The sequence below is a fragment of the Ochotona curzoniae genome, unplaced genomic scaffold (assembly GCF_017591425.1).
Source record: "Ochotona curzoniae isolate NIBS_2020 unplaced genomic scaffold, NIBS_Ocur_1.0 patch142, whole genome shotgun sequence".
Classification (NCBI taxonomy): Eukaryota; Metazoa; Chordata; class Mammalia; order Lagomorpha; family Ochotonidae; genus Ochotona; species Ochotona curzoniae.
This window is the reverse complement of record NW_024466687.1, coordinates 503,435-528,631: the sequence shown is the minus strand read 5'-3', so window position 1 is coordinate 528,631 and position 25,197 is coordinate 503,435. Positions and strand designations below refer to the sequence as shown.

General features: G+C 42.2%; 1 protein-coding gene across 1 annotated transcript in view; it reads right to left on the bottom strand.

The window, feature by feature from the left end:
• Positions 1-24,934, bottom strand: part of LOC121166480 (tryptophan--tRNA ligase, mitochondrial-like) — a 75,291-nt gene extending 50,357 nt beyond the window's left edge. The window contains exon 1 of the mRNA XM_040995609.1: positions 24,753-24,934. Coding sequence (XP_040851543.1) covers positions 24,753-24,911 — 159 coding nt within the window. The 5' untranslated portion in view covers positions 24,912-24,934. The remainder of the gene's footprint in view (positions 1-24,752) is intronic.
• Between the last annotated feature and the right edge of the window lie 263 nt (positions 24,935-25,197).

Here is a 25,197-nt window from a genome sequence, read left to right as displayed (position 1 = left end):
CTTTGCCAGTACTTGGGTCACCAGCATTTATTTTTGGTTTTGGGAATTTTCATCTTTAGCTTACATGACTTTCTGTTCTCTCATGTTTACTTTTTCCATTAAAGCCCTTAGTACATTAATTATAGTTTACAGAAACTATTGTCCTGGTAGTTCCAATGCTCCTACCACATACGACTGTGGCTCTAACGCCTAGCCCGTCTCTTGAAATGTTGCATTTTGCCTTTTCCGATTGATGTTTTCTAAATTTTTGTATCAAAGTAGACATGATATCTCAGGTCAAACATCACAGTGGTAACAGCAGTGCACTGCTGAGGTGAGGACTCAGGAGCAGTGGTCTGTGGTTTCATGATCAGGTAGGTGACAGACACTTGTTGAGCCACAGCCCTCTGGCTGTGAAGTTCCCAAGGGTTCTTAGTTTGTGCTTTTATCCCTCTCCATCAGAAGGCTAAAGGAAGCTGGATTTGGGTATTTTCCTTCCCTCAAGCCAGGTGAAGGTCTGATCAAACCCCAGCAGGTCAGTCTCCAGTAAAACTGTTTCCTGCAAGGGCAGGTTCCTTAGAAAAAGCGCTCTGGTCTGTTTCAGAGTGGCTCCTTGCCTGCTCCCTTGCTGGAAGAGCTGGAGATTCTTCTCTGATATTTGCTGTGAGAATTTAGCGAAGCTCCTAATAAACCACACAAAAATGTGAGGATTTGCTCCATGTTGGGCATCACTGGATTTTCTGATTCTCAGGGTCACACATACTGAACTCAGCAAATCACCAGTAGCAGTTTGTGTTTCTTCACCCTGGTTCTCATTCCCAGAGAAGTTTCTTCTCAGGGTTTCTATTCTGGGAAACTGTGATCTTTCTGTATGCAAAATGCTGGTATCTCCGATGTTGGGAAGCAGTAGTTTTGTCTGTCATCCTATTTCTCTGCCAAATCAAAAAGAGCTCATTTTTTGTTTGTTTGTTTAGCTTTTTGCTTATGGTTAAGAGTGGAGTAGAAACATCTAGCATTTTACATACCACACTCTGCCATTTTTGAAAGGAAAGTTTACCATGAAGGTGACAGAAAAGTAGAACCACAGTTTAAAGCAATTACATGGCTAATCATTTTAAAATTATTTTAAGTTTTTCCCTACTCTTTAAATTAGGAATGATCAGAGTAGCATACACAGTGAAGGGCATTATCCAGAAGAGAAGACTAAGACATTTGTGGTACAAAGTAAGAAAGAAACAACATAAAAATGGGTGTTAAGTCCTAGAGAACGTAAGAGTAGAGTGAATCCAGGATACGGAAGAACTGAGTGACCACTGTGAGAGTCAGAGACATGTCTTCTGAGAACACAAGCACAGATACGGAAACAAAAACAGGGAATTGTGTCTTTACTAATTTTCCTAATGAAGGAGGAAGTGAGTAAGTACATCATCTGTTCAGGAGGTAAGGAGAGTTTCAGGGTTAGAATTAACACAGGGTCTCACAGTCAGGCACACCAACTCTCCAGGGAAGTACAACTGTAACAGTACAAAGTGACCACTTCAAAACCTGGCTTGGGAACACGGAGTTGAAGCATTGAGCTAACAGCTATGTAATATCCTACAGTGGTGCGTAGCTGCTTGCATCCATGTGAAAGGAGAGTGAGGAGTAACTGTATTTTACTGACTGCCAATAACACAGGGAAGACTTCAAAGGATTTGAGTTTAAGAAAGTGAAGACGAAGACTGGCCATGAGACTGGCAGAGGGATGGGTCATGAGAAATGAGTCAAGCAAACAGAACAGGAACATGATTAAGTTTGAAACACAGCTCTGAGCCAAAGGTCAGTGGGATTTAGAGACCGAAATGTTAAAAGGGGACATTTATGATGTTATGGCTGGCGATAAAATTTAGTACTCACATGTACCACTCAGAACCTTGTACTATAAATAACAAATTGATTTTTTCTTATCTAATGCAGAACAGGGTATGTGGCAGAAGTCACTGGTCCGAATGCTGCTACGATCCCTGGATGTGGCCAGGCCAAGGTCACTGTTACCATGAACTTCACCGTCCACTCCAGCTCCAGGCAGCTGAGTCCCACGGCTGAGCCTCAACTGGCTTTGGCTCCCAGAGCAGCAGATAGCATCCTGGCTTTCCACCATGGGGAGCTCACACAGACAAGGACTTCTTTGCCACCAGGAAGGAATTCAAACATAAAATGACAGGGATTCGTTTTAAAAGACAAAATGTACTAAATAAATACTGCCACCTTTCCTTTTCAAATTCATGGTAGTTTATGTGAAATGGAGCTTAAAGCAAGGAGAAGATGACTAACAAAGAAGATTGATTTTCAGAGGCTAAACACAGTTCTAGAAACTGGCATGGCAAAACAAACAAAAAGATCAAATCCTGCATGTACTGAGTTTAACTTCTAGTAGGATGCTGAACCTCCCGGAAGCTCTGTGTTTCACACACTGCACTTTAGTTACTACTGAAAAACTAGAAAGATGGGCCCAACCTTCCACGATGGCTCAGTAGCTAACTTGCACCTTAAACACACCAGGATCCCACATAGGTGCTGGTTCGTGTCCTGGCTGCTCTAATTCCCATCCAGCTCCCTGTATGTGCCCTAGGAAAGCAGTGGAGGATGGCCCAAAGCCTTGGGACCCTGCACCCACATGGGACACCTGGCTCCTGGCTCCAGGCTCCAGGCTCCAGGCTTTGGATCGACTCAGCCCCAGTCATTGTGGCCATTTGGGATGAACCAGCAGGGATCTTTCCTTCGTTCTGTAAAATCTGCCTTTCCAATAAAAATATATACATCCTTTTTTTTTTTCAAATGTGATTTTAAAGATTCCCTTATCTCTGTTCTTTCCTCATTAATTCCTGAAGGTCAGCAGAGCTCAAGATCTTTCCATTTACAGTAATTAGCAAAAGATTTAGAGCTAAATACTAGTTTGAAGGCAAAATTAACTAAACCTGTTGATCCTAAAGTATATCAAATAATAACAACAACAATAGTAAATACATATTCATGCCGTTGGGCTGTGTTTTTGTTCATGAGCCTTACTTTACACATCACAACAAACCTCTAACACAGGTGCTGTTACCATTCAGAGCTTCTGGGCAATGTGACTCAAGCACAGTGTGTCCTTCAGGTAGGAGAAAGCAGGACCAGACTGCCTAGCTCTAGTACTGACTTGATATATCACAGTTTGCTCACACTGTTGTTTTTTCTTAAGCAATAGAGGAAAATGGAGAATAGCTAGTTATCAAAGAAAAACAAAAACAAAAACAAGGAAAAAAACAAAAACCAAGGAATTAACCTAGAGAAAGGAACAGACTGGTCCCTAAGTGGGCACATATGTGCACAATGCACAGCCATGCCTAAGTACACAGAGCTGTGAAGGGCTAACTGCTAAGAGCAGTCCAGACCACTTTGCTCTTGGAGGAGATTCTGTTTGTCTTCCTCTAGCAGAGCTACTTGTTCTCAACGCCAGGAGATCTAAAGGAAGATAAGAAGCAGGAAGATTCTTAAAGTCTATGAACAGTGATGAGACTGGGATGCCAGCAGTACTAGTTAAAAGCAGATGAAAATAGTAACTTTGGATCTCCTGGCTAATCTGACAAGGTACAACACCAACTGCTACTGTCTACCCCACACCTCTGCAGAACCCAGCAGGCTGGGAGGTTTGCAAGTCACTCTAACCTCTGGGGTGCAGCTTGAAGATCATTCCTGTCCACAAAGTAGTTTTAGCGGTTAGGGTTTGACAACTCTTCTGCTGCCATCTTGTCACTGCCTAAGAGAGAAAACAGCAATTCCCTACCATTTTACTACTGCAGAAGCTACCATTCACCCCTATGTTCATCCTGCAGACTCCAACCACAGCCTGCTTTTTCAGAGCTTTGCTTTAGCTGGTCTCCAGCTACCTTAAAATGCAGCTATAAGCTCCCTGATACTACAGGTCCTAATATGCAGGTCTTCTGTGTGATCCCAGAGGGGACTAGAGGACTTGCCACTGCCTTTGCTTCCTATCCACATTTTTAAATTACAGAGTTTAAAAAAAAAAAAAAAGAACCTCAGCTACAATTGGCTCCAGTTGGTGTGAATAATGAGATGCGGTTGTCAGATTCCTGGAAACCTGCCAACATGATCATTAAGCCAGAGACTAGGCCCACATCTAGAGGGGATAAGGAACATGATTTTCACAGAGGTCAAGCTTAGGATTTTTAAACTTAGGACTTGGGTGTGGAATGAAATAATATTTTAGTCAGAATGTTCCTGGCAAGAAGTGTCGTCCAAAATAAAGGGGACGAACAGGATAAGGGAAGATAGATTTTGGAATTCAAGCTTTGCCCAATTATAATAAGGTCCATTTTTTTTTTAAGTCTATGATGGAAGAATCCTAGCTTTGACAAGTTGGCAGTAATCCTTGTGATCTATTTTACTGGGATATATATTGTCACAGCAAAAAATGAAACATGCAACAAAACTGGAGAGCAGACCCTGCCTGTGATTATTAGACAGACTGGACCAAGTGCCTCAAGCCTTTGATGCCCTGACATATTATTTTCTGGATGGTGTCCAGCAATCCAATGCAGAATAGCTTTTTCTCTACTGTATCCAGATGGTAAATGGAAGAGATCAAATTCAACAGTTTCAGGGCTAACCTTAATGGATGTGAAAGGCTGGCTCCTCTACTAGCTTTTCAGAGATCTACAAGACAAAAAAGGCCTTTGAACAAAGAGACAAATAATTGGCTTCTTTTTTTTTTCCTCCCTTTTCTTCAAAACTAAACCTTGGATGTGGTAATCTGGTTCAAATCCATCTTCTGGCTGAAAAAGACAGCCAGATATCTGATCAATTCTAATCACTGACACTCCAGTGATACTTTCTGTGAAGTTCACACTGTATTCATATTCTGGAAAGCCTTTTCTTTCCTCTTTAGAAAAATTACTTTAACCCTGCCTCAATTTCCTTCAAAACTTTAACCAGATATATACATGCATGTCTGTATTTTTGTAGAGTATGTATGCAATTGTGAACGTTAAGCAGCATCATAATTAAAATCCCACACCTGTGTTAAGGGCTAGATTCCTGGAATGGCCAGCATGAGCCTTAGGCATTTGTGCTACTGTATAAACACACACGAGCAGTTCATTTTAGGGCCACTTGTACAGGATGGAATTGGCCTCAGTACCTAAACAAGAGGTTCTATTTACTGAAGCTTCAGAAGTGGCTCGTTATTCATATAACATTACTCTGATGTGGACCGTGAGACCTGCTTTGCAACTGTCATGTACTAGAGAAGGCAATGACGAGGAAAAGGGCCCAGTATTTAAAAGGTAGGAGTACATTCACCTTTTGCAAAGTTAGTCCACAGAACAGAGATAGTCAACTTAAAAGAAGAGTTTTTAACCTGGGTTAATGCATCTGTCAAAGTCTGTCTAGCATTGATAATGTATGTACACACTATTCAAGGTGAAAGATCTACATTTTAATCAAAGGAAAATGTGACTCTGGCCTCCCCAAATCATCTCTGAGGACAAGATAATTTAGACACATTCACATTCTTGAAGAAAGAATATCTCTCTTGCCAGGTATAAGCTTAAAGGAATAGCTACTGGGAAAATCTTGCCTTTTAGAGAACTGTCTGGGGAGAAGATGCAGTGACACAGGTCAGCATATGCTCCTGTTTCGCACCAGAGGTGGGCTGATGGCATCCAACGTCATGTAACAGCTCAACAGCTATTCAGTTAGCACTCAAAATCTACAGGTTCTGAACTCATGGATTCAAAAAAGACTTGAAAGAAGGAACTGTGTCTTTACTGAAAGTATACAGACTTCTTTTACCATTATTTCCTAACAACAGAGTACATTTACTATTAGATCATACTAGGTATTACGAGTAATTCAGAGTATACAAGAGGATAATTTATAGGTTATATACAAAAATTGTACTGTGTAAGGAATTTCAGTATGTGTGAATTTTGCGGTTTGCAGGAGTTCCTGAAACTAATCCCCTCTAGATACTGATGTGACTATACTTTATTTGGTAAATAAAGAAGATGCTCTCTTTCCTTCAGCCATCATGGCCTCTTTTCTAGTCTTCAAGCATGCTGGTCAAGACCCACTTCACGGACTTTCCATTCTTCTTTCCTCTTTCAGGTATACTCATCCCCCAAACCTCCTCCTTGCACTTGTCCTCATGATTTGCATATCTTCCATCAAAAGTCACCTTCTAGGGCCCGGCACGGTGGCACAGTGGTTAAGGTCCTCGCCTTGCACACCCAGGATCCCATATGGGCGCCGGTTCTAATCCTGGCGGCCCCGCTTCCCATCCAGCTCCCCGCTTGTGGCCTGGGAAAGCAGTTGAGGACGGCCCAAAGCTTTGGGACCCTGCACCCGTGTGGGAGACCCAGAAGAGGCTCCTGGCTTCGGATCGGCATAGCATCGGCCGTTGCACTCACTTGGGGAGTGAATCATCGGAGGGAAGATCTTCCTCTCTGTCTGTCCTCTCTGTATATCCGCCTTTCCGATAAAAATTAAAAAAAAATAAATAAATAAAAGTCACCTTCTTGGAGGCCTTTTCTGACCACCCATTTTATATGCAATTTTAGACAAGATTTAAAATGACAGTATACTTTGGCAATATCCTGGTCCTGCTTTATCTTTTTTGGCTGGATCACTTGCGATCATCTAAATTATGTTTTAATTACTTTTCTATTGTGACTCTCCTACTAGAATACAAGATTTTTATCTGTTTCCTTCCTTGGTCTATTTTCAACACCTAGTACATAGTAAGCACACAAAAATACTTGAATAAATCAATACATACAAAATATCCACGACCCTATCAGTTCTATGAACAAAGGATGAGGACAGACTTCACCAGGTGACATATCTGAATAACACACCACTGAACAGGGTCTTTTAATATTTCAGCAGACACTGAATATACATGATCCAAAACATCCTATGTGACTGCATGAACAGGAGAAGACATTTGGTCATACTTGTTAAGGCCTTCCTGGTTATTTTTATTTGAATTGTCTCCTACATTGACTAGAGATTTAGGAATGTGATTCTTTTTCTACTCAAATTTTTATTATCTCAGAGAGTTCAATGATCAGGAACACTATTCACTAATACACTCGTATTCCTTACACTGGTATGACCGCTTCCATTTCAGCCATTTAATGCTGTGTCATTTTGTGATCCTTCTCATGAGAATTCTTCCACTTTAAAGCCATATATGTCACAATATCACTCAGTTTGCAACCCTCCACCTGTTGATCTGCTTATATTCTCATTCTCACTATCCGTGCTCCACAAGATTATCTAGGAATCAGAACCTCTGAGTTTCCCATTTCTTTCCTGGTGCTGCTCCTAAACTCAGTCACTTAAGTAACACTCTCATGGAGTAGTCTCAGATCCCTCCACCATTACCACCTAGCAGCAACAAATTCCAGCTCTGGATCAACACTAGAGAGCCCATTTATTACTCATAGACCTTACCAGCTGTGAAGTATTGGTGAAAAAAAAAAATCTCAACACAATAAAGAATCCACTTATAAATCTAAACCACAATTTCTAATTTCAGTCCGGGTCTCAACACTGCTTATCAGGTCTTTTATAAAGCTTACATATTACTATATGCCTAGAACTATTCTAGATAACTCTCATAATAACCCTCTAATAAACACCATTACTGCCTCCATTTTACAAATAAAGAAATTAAGGCACAGAAAACTTGGCAGAGAAACACTGAGTGACTTCACAAAGTCACACTGTAATGTGGAGCTTACTAGCTCCAGTCCCTGGCTGGTCTAGCTTTAGAGTTCCAGTTTTTGACTCTATATGCGTCTCTTCATATTACAGATGAAAAGAGGTGCAGCACAAGATCCAGTAGCTACTCTAAGGACACTTGGTTACCAGGAAAGAGGTGCAGAGAGATATAAGAACTACTTCAAGGACACAGGAGAACTGAATCTGAATGCAGAAGGCCTCACTTCAGAGCTTGGTCAGCAGCCAACTAACCCATAGCATCTCCGGAGGATCAAAGCTCCCAGGACAATGCTCCACTGGGTTTGGAATTCCCAAGTTTCTCACACTATTTCCAGCAAGCACATCTAGATTCACATCCCTTTCCACCTTTCTCAGTTCCAGAATTAATTTGGCGCACCTAATGTTCAGTCATTTGCTTTAGATTAAGTTCCTGCATCTCTAACCTTTCCATCTTTACTGACTCATAATTGAATTCATTTTTTTTACCCTAAAAGGCCCTAAATCCAAAAATTCTACTTGCCAAGGATACTTTGCATAACACCTTATACTCCCTGCTATTCCTTTCCCAATTAGCCTTTTCAAAAAAGCGATTCATTCTTACTTTCTCACTTCTTGTCCTATACTAGTTCACATTCTTCCAAGTCCTCTAAAACCACTGTTATCAATAACATTGATGACATGCTAATCATAAAAACGAATGTATAGGGCCCGGCGCGGTGGCGCAAGTGGTTAAAGTCCTCGCCTTGCATGCCCGGGATCCCATATGGGCGCTGGTTCTATCCCAGCAGCTCCACTTCCCTTCCAGCTCCCTGCCTGTGGCCTGGGAAAGCAGTCGAGGACGGCCCAAAGCCTTGGGACCCTGCACCCACGTGGGAGACCTGGAAGAGGCTCCTGGCTTCGGACTGGCATAGCATCGGCCCGTTGCGCTCACTTGGGGAGTGAATCATCGGACGGAAGATCTTCTCTCTGTCTCTCCTCTCTGTATATCCGCCTTTCCAATAAGAAAATAATAAAAATAAATCTTTAAAAAAAAATTTAAAAAAACGAATGCATAATGCTTAAACTGTATCTTGCCATATCATTATCTTGCTCTTCATGTCTTTGAAATTCTCTACCTCCTTGGGATCGTAGACTTACACTGTAATATTTCTTTTCTCACTTGTCTCCTCTATGGATTCTTTTTTTTTTAATTTATTTTTATTATTTTTTTATTGGAAAGGCGGATATACAGAGAGGAGAGACAGAGAGGAAGATCTTCCATCCGATGATTCACTCCCTAAGTGAGCGCAACAGGCCGATACTATGCTGATCCAAAGCCAGGAGCCTCTTCCGGGTCTCCCACGCAGGTGCAGGGTCCCAAAGCTTTGGGCCGTCCTCGACTGCTTTCCCGGGCCACAGGCAGGGAGCTGGAAGGGAAGCGGGGCTGTCGGGATAGTAACCGGGGCCCATATGCGATCCTGGGCGTGCAAGGCGAGGACCTTAACCACTTGCGCCACCGCGCCGGGCCCTCCTCTATGGATTCTTTAACACTAGCCTCTTCCTCAGAGTTTGAATCTAGAGTAACTTTAAAAAATTTGTTTTTAACATTATTTTCCCCTCACTTTTCATGATTTGCTTGATGCCATCTCCCTGTACCAGGCACAAATATAAGTGCAATTTATCTAAAAGTAATGCAACCAGTTTTGTTACCTCTTTTTGAAGAGTCACTTCTCTTTTTCCCTGTTCCTTCTCACATATGGTCCAAATGGAATCTGCTGCCCTACATCCACACTGTTAATGTAAAAGTGGCATCTAACTATTTAAGAATGTAGGTGTTAGGGAAGCCTGACTGAAAAGTCTGCTAGTTAGAAAAACGTGACTAGAGGACATGCTATGTCTCTACTTGAGTCATAGATATGTTAATATATTCCCAATCATAATTAAGGACACATGGTCTACAGAAGAATTTCTGTTCTACTTTAGAATGTGAAAAAACAGCATGGGAGAGGCCATGTAGATGTTGAAATGCTGGAATTCCCAAGATATTTTAAAAACTTATGGGGACAAATAGTTCTGGATTTTATAAGCTGCCTGGTCACCACAGTCACAGGCTATGAGAAACAAAGTTTGTGCCCTACAAGAATTCACATGTTGATACTTAATTCTCATTGTGACGGGATTTAGAGGTGGAGCCTCCGGAAGACATCGGGTCACCAGAGTGCTCTGTGATTGAGAAACTAAACCCAAGACAGCATCCCTTTCCTTTCTACCATGTGCAGTTATAGCAAGAAGACAGCCATTTATGAACCAGCAAGGAGCTCCTCAGCAGACACCCACTCTACCAGCACCCTGAACTTGGAATTCCCAGCCTACAGAACTGTGTGTGCCGAGTAAACGTCTATTGCCTGACATACCTAGTCTCATATTTTGCTACGGCAACCTATACAGACTCAAATAGAAGACTATGCGATTAAACCTCTTCTTGCTAACATAATATACCATAATAGCACTGTAATTAAGCTAAGTTGACTTAGGGTTTTATTAATTATTTAAGTGACAAATTGGTAATAAAGTATAGCAATGAGGTTTTCCCAACTAATACTAAAACACCACGATCCACTTCAAAAGAAGAAAATATAAATTCTTTGCCTCAGTCACGAAGACAGAAAAAGTACTTAGGTCACATTATTCTGCTTTTATAGTGCAAAGAAAAATGCAGTTGCCTTATATATATAAAGCTTGCAAATGCCCTCACTGTCAACAACCTAAGAGTACACTGGGACCTCAGGCAGTTTTCCAAGTGTATGCAGAGCATACCAAGATCTACAGAGCAAAAACTCTAGGCATGGTCTGCCAGTTGTTTGAAGGGACTTAACATGAAGAACTGAGCAAAAAAAGGCAATGTCTCCCATCCAAGTACTAACCAGGCCTGACCCTGCTTAGCTTCCGAGATCAGACGAGATCAAATGCATTCAGGGTGGTATAGCCGTAGACAAAAAAGGGCAATGTCAAAATACTAAGGATTATTATATCTCCTTCATGAGTTAACTAAAGTAAACACCTGACTATAACAGCAAAAAAACCAAAACAAACAAACAAACAAAAAAAACCCCAAAAAATCACATCAGTTATGTCGATGTGTTATATTTATTATCAGTCTCTTAAGGCAAAACTATACTCAAAAGTTTTCATCTTAATCTTGACTATAGGTACATTTCCATATTCAGCAATAACAAACTTGAGCACTAAATAAATAGATAAGGGGCCAATATTGTGGCATAGTGGATTAAGCTGCAGCCTGCAATGCTAATATCAGAGCACCCATTTGACTTTTCTGATTCAGCTCCCTACTAACTACTAAAGTACATAGAAAGGGAAAAGGTGGCCCAAATACTTGGGCTCCTGCCACCCACGTAGGTGAGCTGGATGATGCTCCAGATTCCAGGCCTTGACCTGGCCCAGTCCTAGCCATTACAGCCATTTGGGGCCAAGAAACAGTAGACTAAAAATCTTTCTTTCAGGGCTGGCACTACAGCCTAGCAGCTAAGCCCCTGTCTTGTATGCACCAGGATACCATATGGACACCAGTTCTAATCCCCACTGCTCCACTTCCCATCCACCTCCCTACTTGTGGCCTGGGAAAGCAGTCAAGGATGGCCCAAATCCTTGAGACCCTGCACTGTGTGGGAGACCTGGAAGAAGCTCCTGGTTCCTGGCTTCGAATCAGCTTAGCTCTAGCCGTTGTGGCTGCTTGGGGAGTGAAACACCAACATAAGATCTTTCTCACTGTATCTTCTCTGTAAATCTGACTTTCCAATTAAAAAAAAAAAAACCTTAAAAAAATCTTTCAACATCAATCTGAGGAAAGCAAATTTAATTTCATTTAATTTAAAAAGAGACAGTTAACTGCAGTATAGTTAACAATATCTATAAAAAACAATATTAGGGTTGGAGCAGCAATGAAAGTCAGTTTCAACAAAAGAGTCACAGTCAAATTCGGAAAATCATTGAAACAAAATTAGTACTATCAGCAACTTATTAATGGGCAATAATAAGATCACTTATAAACTGCAACACAAATCAAATTTATTTTGCTTACAGACTGAGAGAGATTATAAGGAACGGTGCCTTCATTTCTGTAAGAAAGGTACAAAGTTCCACATAATTTCAAACTTCTGGAACTTTTAAGCTTTCTTGATTCTACTTATTTTAAACCACTTCAGTGAGGCTTGATTGACATGCAAAACACTGTATGTATTTTTGTTTTTAAGGGTGGTAGGGTAGAGAAATATAAGGTTGGGGAGAAAGATCATCTCTCCCCCTCCCCCTACCAAATGCCATTAACACCTAAGTAAAAGGGAATAACTCCAAACAAACTTGGAAATTTCACAAAATCTGAGCAAAGATCCATATGAGACAGAAATGGCCCAAGAAGACTTTTGGGTCCAGACTCTAAGGCCATGGATGCTGGGTTACAGGGAGTTTAGATGTCTTGAGAAGCCCCCCAAAGCAGCACTTAGGACTTTCTTTGGGGGCACGCTAATTTTGGAGGGTGCTGGGGCGAGAGATGGTAAGTTTCAAGATGAGACAAACACTTAAGATGCGGGCAGTGAACAAAAAGCTTGCACGTTAGAATTACACATTAGTGCACAAATAGTCACCATTATTAAGCAGGAAGACCCACCAGGTGCTATACACTGGCCAAGGGATTATATAAACATAGTAGGATCTCAAACCCACATAGAATTCCTTTATGATGTGAAAATTATTATGAATACCTTACAAGTATACAGCCATATGCTTAGTGAGGTCAGACCTGATTGCTTTACCAAGCTTGCTCCTAAGGAAGAGCTAGTCAACTTGTGACTGTTTATCTCCTATCAATTTGTTTCTCTAAGTTAAAGAGTCTGGGTGCCTCACAATGTGCTGGTGTGGTGGTAACCAACCTGGCTTTCTCCCCAGGACTGCCAAAGGCTTTCCATGATCTGGTTGTTCAGACATACAATGAGCCTCCACCTTTGCATTGCACATTTAATCCCAGACCAAGAGACCTCTCTCCCAGCAAACTTCTGAAATGGTTCACAGTCTTGGGTGCTGAAAACCCTGCGGGGAGACTAGATCACGCGGTGAGAACAAAAAGCCAGACATTCTGGGGCCAGGCTTGCTCCTTTGATAACGACCTGCTCTGGCAGGAACTGTATCAATCCCTTCTGAGAGCCACAGCTTCCAAATGAGTAACCACCTTCCCCTAGGCCCACCTCTTAAAAAAGCTTTACCAACTCAACAATGTCACATACAGGACCAAACTTTCAGAACAAGAACCCTTGAGGGACACTCTTAAAACCACAGTCAGACAGCAAAGTCCAAAGTCATGCAGCAAAGAATGGGGTTGAAGGAGCACAAAGTAAATGTTTCAATTAACGTCCCTAGTCACGGGAACTACAAGGAGAAGTTCAAGAGGAACCCTTTGTTTAGATTATAAAACCAGTTCTTTCATGACATTAACTAATATCCTTATTGGAAGTAGCACTGTGGGGCTACAGGTAAAGCCCCCGCCTTTCACTTCTGATACTGCTCCCTGCTAATGGCCCAGGGAAAGCACCAGAAGATGGACCAAGGCCTTGAGATCCTGCTACCCACTTAGGAGACCCAGATAAACCTCCCAGAGTGGGCATGGCTCAGTTCTGGCAGTTGTGGCTATCCAGGGAGTGAATTAGCACAGGAATATCTCTGTGTCTCTGTAACTCTGACTTTCAAATAAATATACAAATCTTCAAAACAAAAAAATTATTGGGGCCAGCATGATGGCATAATAGACTAATCCTCCGCCTGTGGTGTCAGTATCCCATATAGGCACTGGTTCATGTCCTAGCTACTCCACTTCTGATCAAATTCCATGTCTATGGCCTGGGAAAGCAACAGAAGATAGTCTGGGGGGGGGGGGCGCACAGGAAGACGCTCCAGGTTTCTGGCTTAGGATCAGCTCAGCTATGGTCACTGAAGCCAACTGGGTAGTGAACCAGCAGACAGAAGACTGTTCCCTCTTGGTCTCTCCTTCTTTCTGCAAATGTCCCTTTCAAATGAAAATAATAAATCTTAAAAAAAAAAAAAACTCATTAACACCCTATTTTTTGTACTAGCTGGTACAAAAATTCATCTTAACAACTCTATAATTAGTGAATTGCAGAGATTTCATTAAGAACTACTTTGAAGGAGAATGCTTTAAAATAAAATGTGTCCTATTCCTTGTAGACTAATTACATTCATTTCTCTTGCTTGCCCATTTTACACTTCCGTTACTTTATGAAGAAACTACTCTGGCTGTAAATCCCAATAAGGCGCTAGATATCAGTCCCCTGGCCATCCATCAGCTTCAGCACTTACCACCTCCCCTCTGCTTCCAGGGCTCTGCAGAAGTTGACCTTTGAGCTGTAGCATACGTATATACACAACTTCCTACATGCACCTGGGGATTCACGTGTGAAAAGCCCTTATATTATGCAAGATAATCCTAGTGACAGTAGCCAAATGGAGACACGGAGATAAATTTACAAGACAACTTTGCTCTTTTCTCATAATTCATCGAGCCAAGTCTGTAAGAACAGCAACAGCAAAGGATGATTTATAATTTCTACTCTAAATGTCACCATCGCAAGATATATAAGTGGCTTTCATGAAACAGATTTAAAAGTTGGAAGGTAATTATCAGCAAATTAACATGTAATTTCTTTCAAGGAGTTTACCATGAACTTATCATGGTTAATGCACAGGTCGGTCGTTCAGATTTACATCTTGGCTCTAACCCTTGCTAGCTATGATACCTTTGGGGAGAGTTAATTAAGCTCCCAGCATCTTGAGCTGCAAAACGGGACTAATATTAGCCCCAATATTACTGAGTCGTGAGGCTCAAGTGACAATTGGCTCATTAGCGCCTACTGAACACTTTAAACTCTGCTTGGCACATGTGAACATGTAAAGAATGCTACTATCATAATCAACTCCATGATTAAATGTTTAGTAATAACAGAATGGCTGGCACCGTGGCCTAGCTAGCTAACCCTCCACCTCTAGTGCTAGTATCCTATATGGGTGCCACTCTGAGTTCCAGGTGCTCCACTTCCAATCCAGCTCCATGGTAACGGCCTGGGAAGGCAGAGGAGGATGACTCCAGTCCTTGGGTGCCTGCTCCCACATGGGAGACACAGAAAAACTCCTGGCTTCTGCTCTGGTTGTTGTAGCCATTTGGGGAACAAACCAGCAGATGGTAGCCCTCTCTGCCTCTCCTTCTCTCTAACTCTACCCTTCAGATAAATAAATATTTCTTAAAAATAACTGAAATGATGGCAATACTACTCATCCAGAGCTCCAAACTGAATTAAAACATTAAACTGGTCTAAACACAAATAGGATAGTATCTCCTGAACTAAAGTCTTGAAGACACTACTACTTACTCATTTAGATACAGCATCATTACAGAACTTTTTTTTAAAAGGGGAGGGGATGTGAGAAAAATTCCTGAACTCCTGAGTAGCAGTAGAACAAAATAAAGAGCAGAAATGCAATGTTCCCTGTGAGGAGGCCAGAGGCTGAGTTAGACACCAATGCTCAAGTCACAGCTCATCTTCGTACTCAAAGATCAGCATCTGACACAGAAACAAGGTGTGAGACAAAGAAAATTGTTGAGGGCCATAACCTCACGTGCTCATGTAGCTTAAGCAGAACAAACATTATCTCTTTGTTGTAGAGACATATCAAAGTAGCACCCCAAACTCCTCACTGATAGCAGATTCCTAAAATAACCTACCCTTCAAATGTTCTCCTGATCAACACACTCCTTTGGATATTTAAGGAAGCTTCAGTATTTTTCAAACCACAGTTTAAGAAACTTAAGATGGTGTGGTACAATCTTAGGTACTCTGGGCTTGTGTATGAGTGTGTGTCTGTGTGTGGCACATGAAGCCAGATGCAGGAGGAGAGGAAAATCAAGTAAGCATGGCTGTAGGCAGTCCTCTCCAGCTCATCAGAAAAGCTCTGTTTGTGTCTTTTTCATCTGATAGATTCACAGAGGACTTTCGTTGATAAGACACAATTATTAAGTCAAAAAAGCACAGGGAAAGCTGGGTTTGAATCCTGGCGCTGCTGTTTTTTAGTTCTGTGACTTGAAAAGATCACTTAGCCTCCCCAAGCCTTAGTCTTCTCTTTTATAAAAGCAGTAGAATAGCATTCTTTTGAAATATTTTGGCAGAATAGTACTGGCAAGACTCCTGTAAGAAGTAATCAAGATAAAATCTGGATATCACAGAACACTTGGCTTCAGAAAAGAGCAGCCACCATCTAAATGCTTGCTCCTTTTCTGAGACACACACATATTTCTGCAGGAAGTTCTTCCACAGCTCAGAGTCATATGAAAAATACAACAAGAACAAACTTGGGGGCCAGCAGCATCACCGTCTTTAACTGCAGCTGCTGCTGTAGCAGACACTGCAGCTTAATACAAAATAAAGGTTTGGGACAACACTGCTTCAAGCAAGTCTGTGAACATGACTTTTCCAGAAGCCTTTGTAACTCCATGTCACATTTTTGTAATTCCTGCAGTATTTCAGAACTTCTCATTGTCTTTATGCTTACTGTGGCAATCTATGGTCAGTGCTTTTTTTTTTTTTTTTTTTAGTTTTCTTATTATTGGAGATTTATTTTTATCCCAAAGGCAGAATTATAGACAGAGAGTTCTTCCATCCATTGATTCACTCCCCCAAATGGCCACAACATACAGAGCAAGAGGCAGCATCTTTCAGGTGTCCCACATGAATGCAGGGCGCCAAGCACTTGGGCCATCCTCTGCTGCTTCCCTGGGCCATTAGCAGGGAGCTGAATCAGAAGAGCAGCAGCCAGGACATGAACTGGCACCCTGGTGTAGGCTTACATACTGTGGTCAGTGCTTTTTGATGTTACTATTGTAATTATTGTGGAGTGCTGTGGAACTCTGTGTGTGGAGTATGACGATCTCACTTGACAAATGCTGTGTGTATTCTGAAGGCTCCAAGAGCCAGCATTTCCTCTCTCTGCTGTAGACGGACTTCTTACTCCCTGAGCACAACAATATTGACACGAGGCCAGCAGACAACCCCACAACAGCATGGAAGAATGGTTGTATGCCCCTCATCTTATATTAAAACTACAAATGAATAAGGTTAACAAGCAATGCTTGTCAAATGTCAAGATATATTGAAAGCTAGACTTTTGGTTCCAGTTAGCCAAGTGGTGGATGCAAAGGAAAAGTTCTTAATAAAATAAAAGTGTTACTCCAATGAATACACAGATACTAAGGAAATGAAACAGTTTTATTGCTGACGTGGAGACACTCTCAGTGGTCTGGATAGAACATCAAACCAGTCTCAGCATTTCTTAGGACAAAGACTAATATAGAGTAAGTCCCTAACTGTTCAATTCTCTGAAGGCTGAGAAAGGTGAAGAAGCCACAGAAAAAAAGTATGAAGCCAGCAAAGGCTGGATCCTGAGGGTCTGAGAAAAGAAGCCAGGGGGCCAGTGCTATAGTAATAGCACATTAAACTGTAGCCTGCAGAGTTGATATCCTACAGAAGCACTAGCTGCTCCAGTTGTAATTCAACTTTCTGATAATGGTCTGATATCCCACACAGGCACTGAATGCTCCACTTGTAATTCAACTTCCTGATAATGGAGAACAGGAAGAAGCTCCTGACTTTCTGGTTTTGGTCTGCCCCAAGCCTGGCTGTTACAGTCTTTTGGGGATTGAACCAGCGCAATCAATGGAAGATCTGTCTCTCCCTCTCTTTCTGCAACTTTACCTTTCAAACAAATAAAAAAATAAATCATTTCAAAAAGAGAGGGGGAAAGAAGAAGAAGAGAGGGAATGGGAGGGCAGGAGAAATGAGAATAGGGCAGGAGAAATGAGAGTGGAGAGGAGGGAAGATGTCATCTCTGTAATGAAAGTGTAAACCAGGCAGCCAGTGCTGATGCAAAAACTGCAATAAATTATCCAGAATTAAACAACAGATTTCCAAAAAAGAAGAAACAGGTATTCTACTGGAAGATGTCATTCGGGACTTTGAGAGCAAGGGAGAAGCCAATGCCTAGTTTCACAACTTCAAAGGGCATGTTCTCTTGTCAGGAGCTAATGCAGCTTCAGGTAGAGACCAATGCTCATTTACCATTCCAAAAAAAAAATCTTAGGGCCCTGAGGAATTATACTAAATCTGCTCTGTGCTCTATAAATGGAACAACAAAGCCTGGATGACAGCAAATCTGTCTACATAATGGTTTACTGTATACTTTAAGTATACACTGTTGAGACCTGCTGCTCAGAACAAAAAGTTACAAAATATTACTGCTCATGGACCATGCACCTGCTCATCCCCGAGCTCTTATAGGGATGTACCATGAGATTAATGTTGTTGTCATGCTTTCTGATACAGCATTAATTCTATGGCCCCAGAATCAAGAAGTAATTTTGAGATCTGAATTTTATTATATAAGAAATACATTTCTAAGGGTACAGTTGCCATAGTGATCCTTTTGATGAATCTGGATAAATTTAAGACTTTTGGAAAGAGACTCATCATTAAGAATACTTATAGTTCAAGAGAGAAGGTAAAAATCAACATTAGCAAGAGTCTAGAAGGACTGATTCCAACCCTTAGATGACCTTGAGAGGCTTAAGACTTGAATGGAAGAAGTAACTGCAGATGTAGTGGAACTAGCAAGGGAACTAAAATTGGAAATGGAGCCTGAAGTTGTGGCTAAATTGCTGTGATCTCATGATAAAAATCTTAACAGATGAGAAGCTGCTTCTCAGGGATGAGCCAACAAAGTGGTTTCTTGAGATGGAATCTCTCCTCCACCAAGGGAAGATGCTGTGGGCATCCCCGAAATCATGACAAGGAATTTAAAATACTCCACAATCTCAGGTGAACCAATAGCAGGATTTGGGAGGGCTGATTCCAATTCTTTGGGTAAAATATTGTCAAACTGCAGATATGGAGATCCTGTCAATACACAAGCTGCACTGTCCTCCGTGAGACACTGCCAAAGCCACCTCAGCCTTCATGAACCACACTCCTGACCAGTGCACGGCCACAGCAGCAAGGTGAGATCCTTCAGCAGCAAAAAGACGATGATCCATTGCAGGCTCAGATGATTGGTGGCATTTTTTTTAAGCAATAAAGTACATTTTAAAAGTAATATCTTTTATTTGAGAGGCAGCAAAGACAGAGAGCGAGAGAGCTGCCATCTGGTTCATTCCTCAAATGCCTGTAATGATCAGGGCTGGAGCAAAGCCAGGAGCCAGGAACTAATCTCATCTGGGTTTCAGGGTCTCAGTTCCTTGGGTAATCAACTGCTGCTTCTTCCCAGGGTCTACAGTAGCAGGAAGATGGAGTTCAGAATAGAGCCAATTATCAAACCCAGGCACTCATGTACATGAGACAGATGTTTTAATGGGTAGGTCAAAGGCTCACCCCTCAATAAGGTACTTTTAAACTAAGGAATGTACTTTCTTATATTTTTAGATAAAATGCTACTGCATACTTAACAGACTATAGTGCAGTACACACGTAACTTCTACATGTAGTGGAAAACCAAACAATTTGTGTGACTTTCTGTATTGTATTTGCTTCATCATGGTGGTTGAACCATGCCAAATCTACTAGGTATCCCTGCATTACCCTTCAAATGGCACAGAGAAGTGACACAGTATGGTAGTATGATCAAAATTGAAATCATTGTTAAATAGCAGAATTCCTGGATGACCATAGCAGCTCCAGGCACTTTCAAAGCTGATGATCTCAATATGAGGGGGTCTTTAAAAAGTTCATGGAAGATATGCATCTTACAGAGCAGCGTATGCTGGCACGGCATGTGAAACTGCCACTTGTAGTGCCAGCATCCTGTGTGGCCAGCAACCCACATGGGTGTCAGTGAGAGTCACAGCAGCTGATCATTCAGGAGTTTGGGTCTCTGCCACCCATGTGAAAGAGCCAGATGAAGCTCTTGGCTCGTGGCGTTGACCCGGTCCAGCCCTGGCCATTGTGGCCATCTGAAGAGTAAGAAGCATCTCTATCTTGCCCCCTCTTTCTCTGTAACTCTGAGTTGCAAAACAAATAAATATTTTTATTTATTTATTTATTTTTTAAATTTATTTTTATTATTTTTTCATTGGAAAGGCGGATATACAGAGAGGAGAGACAGAGAGGAAGATCTTCCATCTGATGATTCACTCCCCAAGTGAGCGCAACGGGCCGATGCTATGCCGATCCGAAGCCAGGAGCCTCTTCTGGGTTTCCCACGCGGGTGCAGGGTCCCAAAGCTTTGGGCCGTCCTCAACTGCTTTCCCAGGCCACAGGCAGGGAGCTGGAAGGGAAGCGGGGCTGCCGGGATTAGAACCAGCGCCCATATGGGATCCCGGGCGTGCAAGGCGAGGACCTTTAACCACTTGCGCCACCGCGCCGGGCCCAACATTTTTTTTTTTAAAGAAGCAAATACATACGTTGAAAAAACCAATGCATGGATTTCAAATTTTTCTGCACAAAAACAAATTTCTTTGATTCTGTTTTCCACTCACTTTTTAAAAAGATTTATTTATTTATGTTTATTGCAAAAGCAGATCCGATTTATAGAGAGAAAACAGGACAGAGAAATATCTCCATGGGCTGGTTCACTCCCCAAGTGGCCACACAGCTGGAACTGAGCTGATCTGAAGCCAGCAGCCAGGAGCTTCTTCCAGGTCTCCCATGGGGGTGCAGGATCCCAAGGCTTTGGGCTGTCCTAGACTGCTTTCCCAGGCCACAAGCAGAGAGCTGGATGGGAAGTGGAACAGCCAGGACACAAACCAGTGCCCATATGGGATCTCAGCACATGTGCAAAGTGAAGATTTCACCATTGAGCCATCATGCCAATCCTGCCACTCCCCAGCGTGTGCTTTCTAAGTACTCTAGAATATGCCATAGAAAAGTTAAGGGAGAATTATAGAAGTTGTACTCCAATTCAATGTCATTAAGAACACAGACATCTACAATAACAAATGCTAATTGTAAAATATAGGATTAAATGCTCTCAGTAAATTGTACTATTTTATTTTCATCACAAACAACTGAGTAGGGAAATTACTTATCTAAAGCTTAAATAGCCACCAAGAATTATTCCTTTAAGCCCTGCTACGAACATCTCTTCTGTGGCTCTCTTGCCCACATCCACAATCTAAGAAACCATGAAAAAGTCGGACAAAATCAAATTATTGACAGACATGCAAAACAGCTGATGGGGGTAGTTCAAAATGACCAGGATCCCGGATGACAAAGAAACGTCACAGATTGAAAGAGACATGACAAGTGAATGGATTTGATCCTGAAGCAAGGAAAGGACTAGACAAAAAGCTGGGCAAGTATAAAAAAGATCTGTAGCTAATTACATTCATGGCATTGTATCAGTACCCAATCGCTTGGCTTTAATGATTGTGACAATTCCAGATCAGTAAACGGTATATAGAAATTTTGCAACTCTGTGAACAAAAATTATTTTGAAATTTTTTTCTTAAAAGAGTATCTTGCTGTAAGAATACAAGATCACTTAACGTGATGCCCATCTTTTGCAGGTGTGGGTCTGTCAGCTAATAGCTGGACTGAATATGGTGGACAGCAGGGACAGCGTGTTAGTTTCACTTAGACTGAGGCTGGGCATCGCTAAGGGTGAAGCACTTTGTGAAACTGCAATAAAATGCAGACATTTTCTGTTTTAATTGAATGACATAAATGCGCCTGTAAAAATTTATAATAATATTTCACTCTGCATTACACAATCACGACTCCATGCTTGGATAATGATGACAGCCTGAAATTGATCTAACGCCATCAACATTTAAACATAACATCAGATTTTCGTTCATTCCTCTTGTTACTTTTCAACGGTTTTCTGTCAGGCAACACCTGGCAAAATAAACCATTTTCATATAAATTGTAGGTATCCCATCATGAATATGGTGTGATAGGCTGTTATTCCTGTATTCCCCATCCCCCACATTTTATTTTGATTTTGAGTATAATTCTACCCTAGAAAGGTGAAAGTCTATATCTATTGCCAATGCCAACATTTTTCCCTTGATTTTTTTTTTTTAATCCCAAAAGTATTAGGGGGAAAAATAGGACTCACAATACTTAATTGATCACATTTCCTTAACAAAGCCCTGTTGTGGCTCATCTCCTCCTGCTGCCCACCTCAAGGAAGGGGTCTGCACTGCCAAAACTAAAAACAAGCAACTTGGCCATGTCTTGGGTTTGTGATATGACTCACGTGATCAATATACACTTCTTTCCACTATACCATGCCCTTGAAAAATAAATTTTTTTTGTTTTCTACAAAGGTTATGAGATGTCATAAAAATGTCTAATGCATCTGGTTTAAGAATCCAATTCTTCCTTCACATATTTCTGCATCTGTTCACAAAATCCCTCAACTTCAAAGAAAGCTTTTCAAGAGTAAAAGAAGATCCACGCAGGAAAAGGGGCCATAAATTTTTAGTAGTCCTTTTCTGAGCCCATTTTAATAACAGCAGTGTGGGACAAGTATCTCTTTCAGAAACTTAAAATATCAGAAACAGTATTAATGACTACAGATTTGTTTAGAGATTTATGTTTGCAAAGCTTTCTGGTCATGAAAATGATATAACTTCAATATAGAATATGCGAAAACTAGAGAAAGCTTAAAGCAAACTTAAATCAGTTTTAATTCACTATTTAGGAAGACTAAATAAAAAAAAACCCTGAAGAAACAAATCAAAGCAAGTTTTTTTCTTCTATTTTTTCCATACATATATTTATATATAAATATCTCCATATAAACAATGTTCTAAACATAGTATGAATACAATTTTTTAAAAATCTTTTCTCAATCATCCAAACCGTATTTTCGGAAGACTTCCACAAAATGTATTTGAGAGAAAAGAGAGTGGTGTGCTCTTATCTGCTAGTTCACTCTCCCTGGCATGGCAGGACGGACCAAAGCTTGGAATTCAGCCCAGGTCGCCCCGGAGGGCCAGGTACCCAACCTCCCCAGCTGTCACCTGTGGCTTCCAGGGGCACATGAGCAAGCCACAGTAGAAGCAGAACTCTAACCCAGCCCGCCATGTGCAATGCAGGAGAGCTTCACAGTGGACACAGACACCCGCCCCAAGCCGTATTTTCAATGACTGAAATTACATGTAGACTTATACTGAACACACACTTTCACATTTTCTTTCTTGTTATACTCAAACCTAAAGGTCTGAGAATATTAAACTGTTCTGGAAACTCTACACCTTGAAAGCACCCAGACTGATTGCTGATTAATGTTAAGAGTAATCTCATCCATAAATACCACTAAAACAATAGTAGAAGGGTAAGAATTTTTTCCTTTGGCATTTTTAATGAATTACTGTTTTAAGCTTCCCCAGGCAATCATTAGTGGGTTTTACTTTTTTTTTTCTTTCGTTTTTAATTCTTTATCATCCTAAGTTTTTTTTTTTTAAGATTTGTATTTATTTTTATTGAAAAGTCAGATATACAAAGAGGAGGAGAGACAGAGAGGAAGATCTTCCATCTAATGAGTCACTCCCCAAGTGAGCGCAATGGCTGGAGCTGAGTCAATCCGAAGCCAGGAGCCTCTTCCGGGTCTCCAACACAGGTGCAGGGTCCCAAGGCTTTGGGCCGTCCTCGACTGCTTTCCCAGGTCACAGGCAGGGAGCTGGACGTGAAGTAGGGCCTCTGAGATTAGAACTGGCGCCCATATGGGATGCCGGGCACAAGCAAAGCAAGGATTTTAACCACTACGCTATCATGCCGGGCCCCATCCTAAGCTTTAATATGCTATTATCTAGAAACAGTCAATTCCAGCAACGCACAACCAAACCCTCAAACTTCAAGGAGATAAGTATTTGGTGGATTTACCTAATTTTAAAATCAACTCTTTGTTAACACTGTTGCCTGAAATTGAGAATAACTATTGAAAAGTTGTGTCTTAACAAAGAATTCTCTGTACATGTGAGGTGTACAGCAACAACGAGGAAGACATGAAGTCCAGAATAGCAATTCACAAGATGATCAGAAAACTAAGTTGAACTTGCACCTTGACTTCCCTAATTATAGTACTATCATACTCGGGCTTCATAATCATAGATTTTCCAAAGCTCAAAGGTCCAGAAAGACTCTGAGTTTTCATATCACACAATTAGGTCTTGGCAAGAATAGCCCTGGACTCCAGCTTTCTAACGTCCACTCTGGTGCTCCTTCCGGTATACCTGCCACAGTGGGACACCCTTAAACCCACACACCGGGATAAGGAAGGATGCAAGCATTCCCAGAAATGACACAGCAATCACAGGACCTCAAGTTCTAGTTCCCAAAGTATCGCCGTGGAAGAGTATGCCCTCTTAACCCTAGAACACTCTCGGAGACAGGTAATGGACGTCTGAATGAGGAAAAGGGGATAGCCACTACCTGTCCACCATCTGCGGCCATGAGGACCAAGCCTCAGAAGGCAACGGGCCGTGCTCCGAACACTCGTCAAGTGCAGTGTGGCCGCCGTTCTTGAAGGTGAGCTAGAACTACAACGTTCAACAGCAGGAATCAGAGTGGACAGAGGACTAATAACCACATGGCCAGAGAGAGGGTGGCAGGCGGCGGTCTCGGCCTAAACTGCCCAACATTTAATTTTTCCATTGGTCCGCTGTGCGGGAAAAGGAAGGTATAGATAATGGGACAGGAGCAGCAGTCCCTCTGCTTCGTCACTGCAACCTAAGTTGGCTTCCAGTGTTGCTCGGCAACAGCGGCGGCGTCGCACTCCACCAGCGGGCGTTACGTCATCACGTAGCCTGCCACGCACCACTCCAGAGGGCAGTCACCGGCGACATGCTCTGAGGAGAGAAAGAGCTCTGTCGCTTCCGAGGAAGCAGGAAGAGAGGAATAAGTGAAGGGAGAGAAGGAGGTGAGAAGAACCTCGCGGGGTGGGAAAGCAGCTGTTACCTGGGGAGCACAAGCAGCGTCGGGTCTTGTATGAAGTGCCCGGATGAAGCTCCCGCACCCGCGGGCCTTCCGCATTGAGCGCAGCGCCATCTTGAGAAGGGCGGAGCTGAGTTTGGCGAATGACGTGTTCCCGGCGAGCCGACCTCCCCCCCCGCCCATCCCTCGGCTCTTTACTGCGCATGTCCGTGCGCCAGCTGCTCTCCCTGCCTTGGGGCGCGCGGCGGCGGGGCTGGTGGAGTCCAGCACGGGGCGGAGCCAGGCAGGCGGGGTCGGGTACGGGGCGGAGCCAGGCAGGCGTGGTCAGGCATGGGGCGGAGCCAGGCAGGCACGGGGCGGAACCAGGCAGGCGTGGTCGGGCACGGGGCGGAGCTTTTCTTCACCGAAGGCCTAGGCCTGCCTTGAGGGAATATGCCCAGCAAGGCTTTAGGGTAGAAAGTGAAGTTGT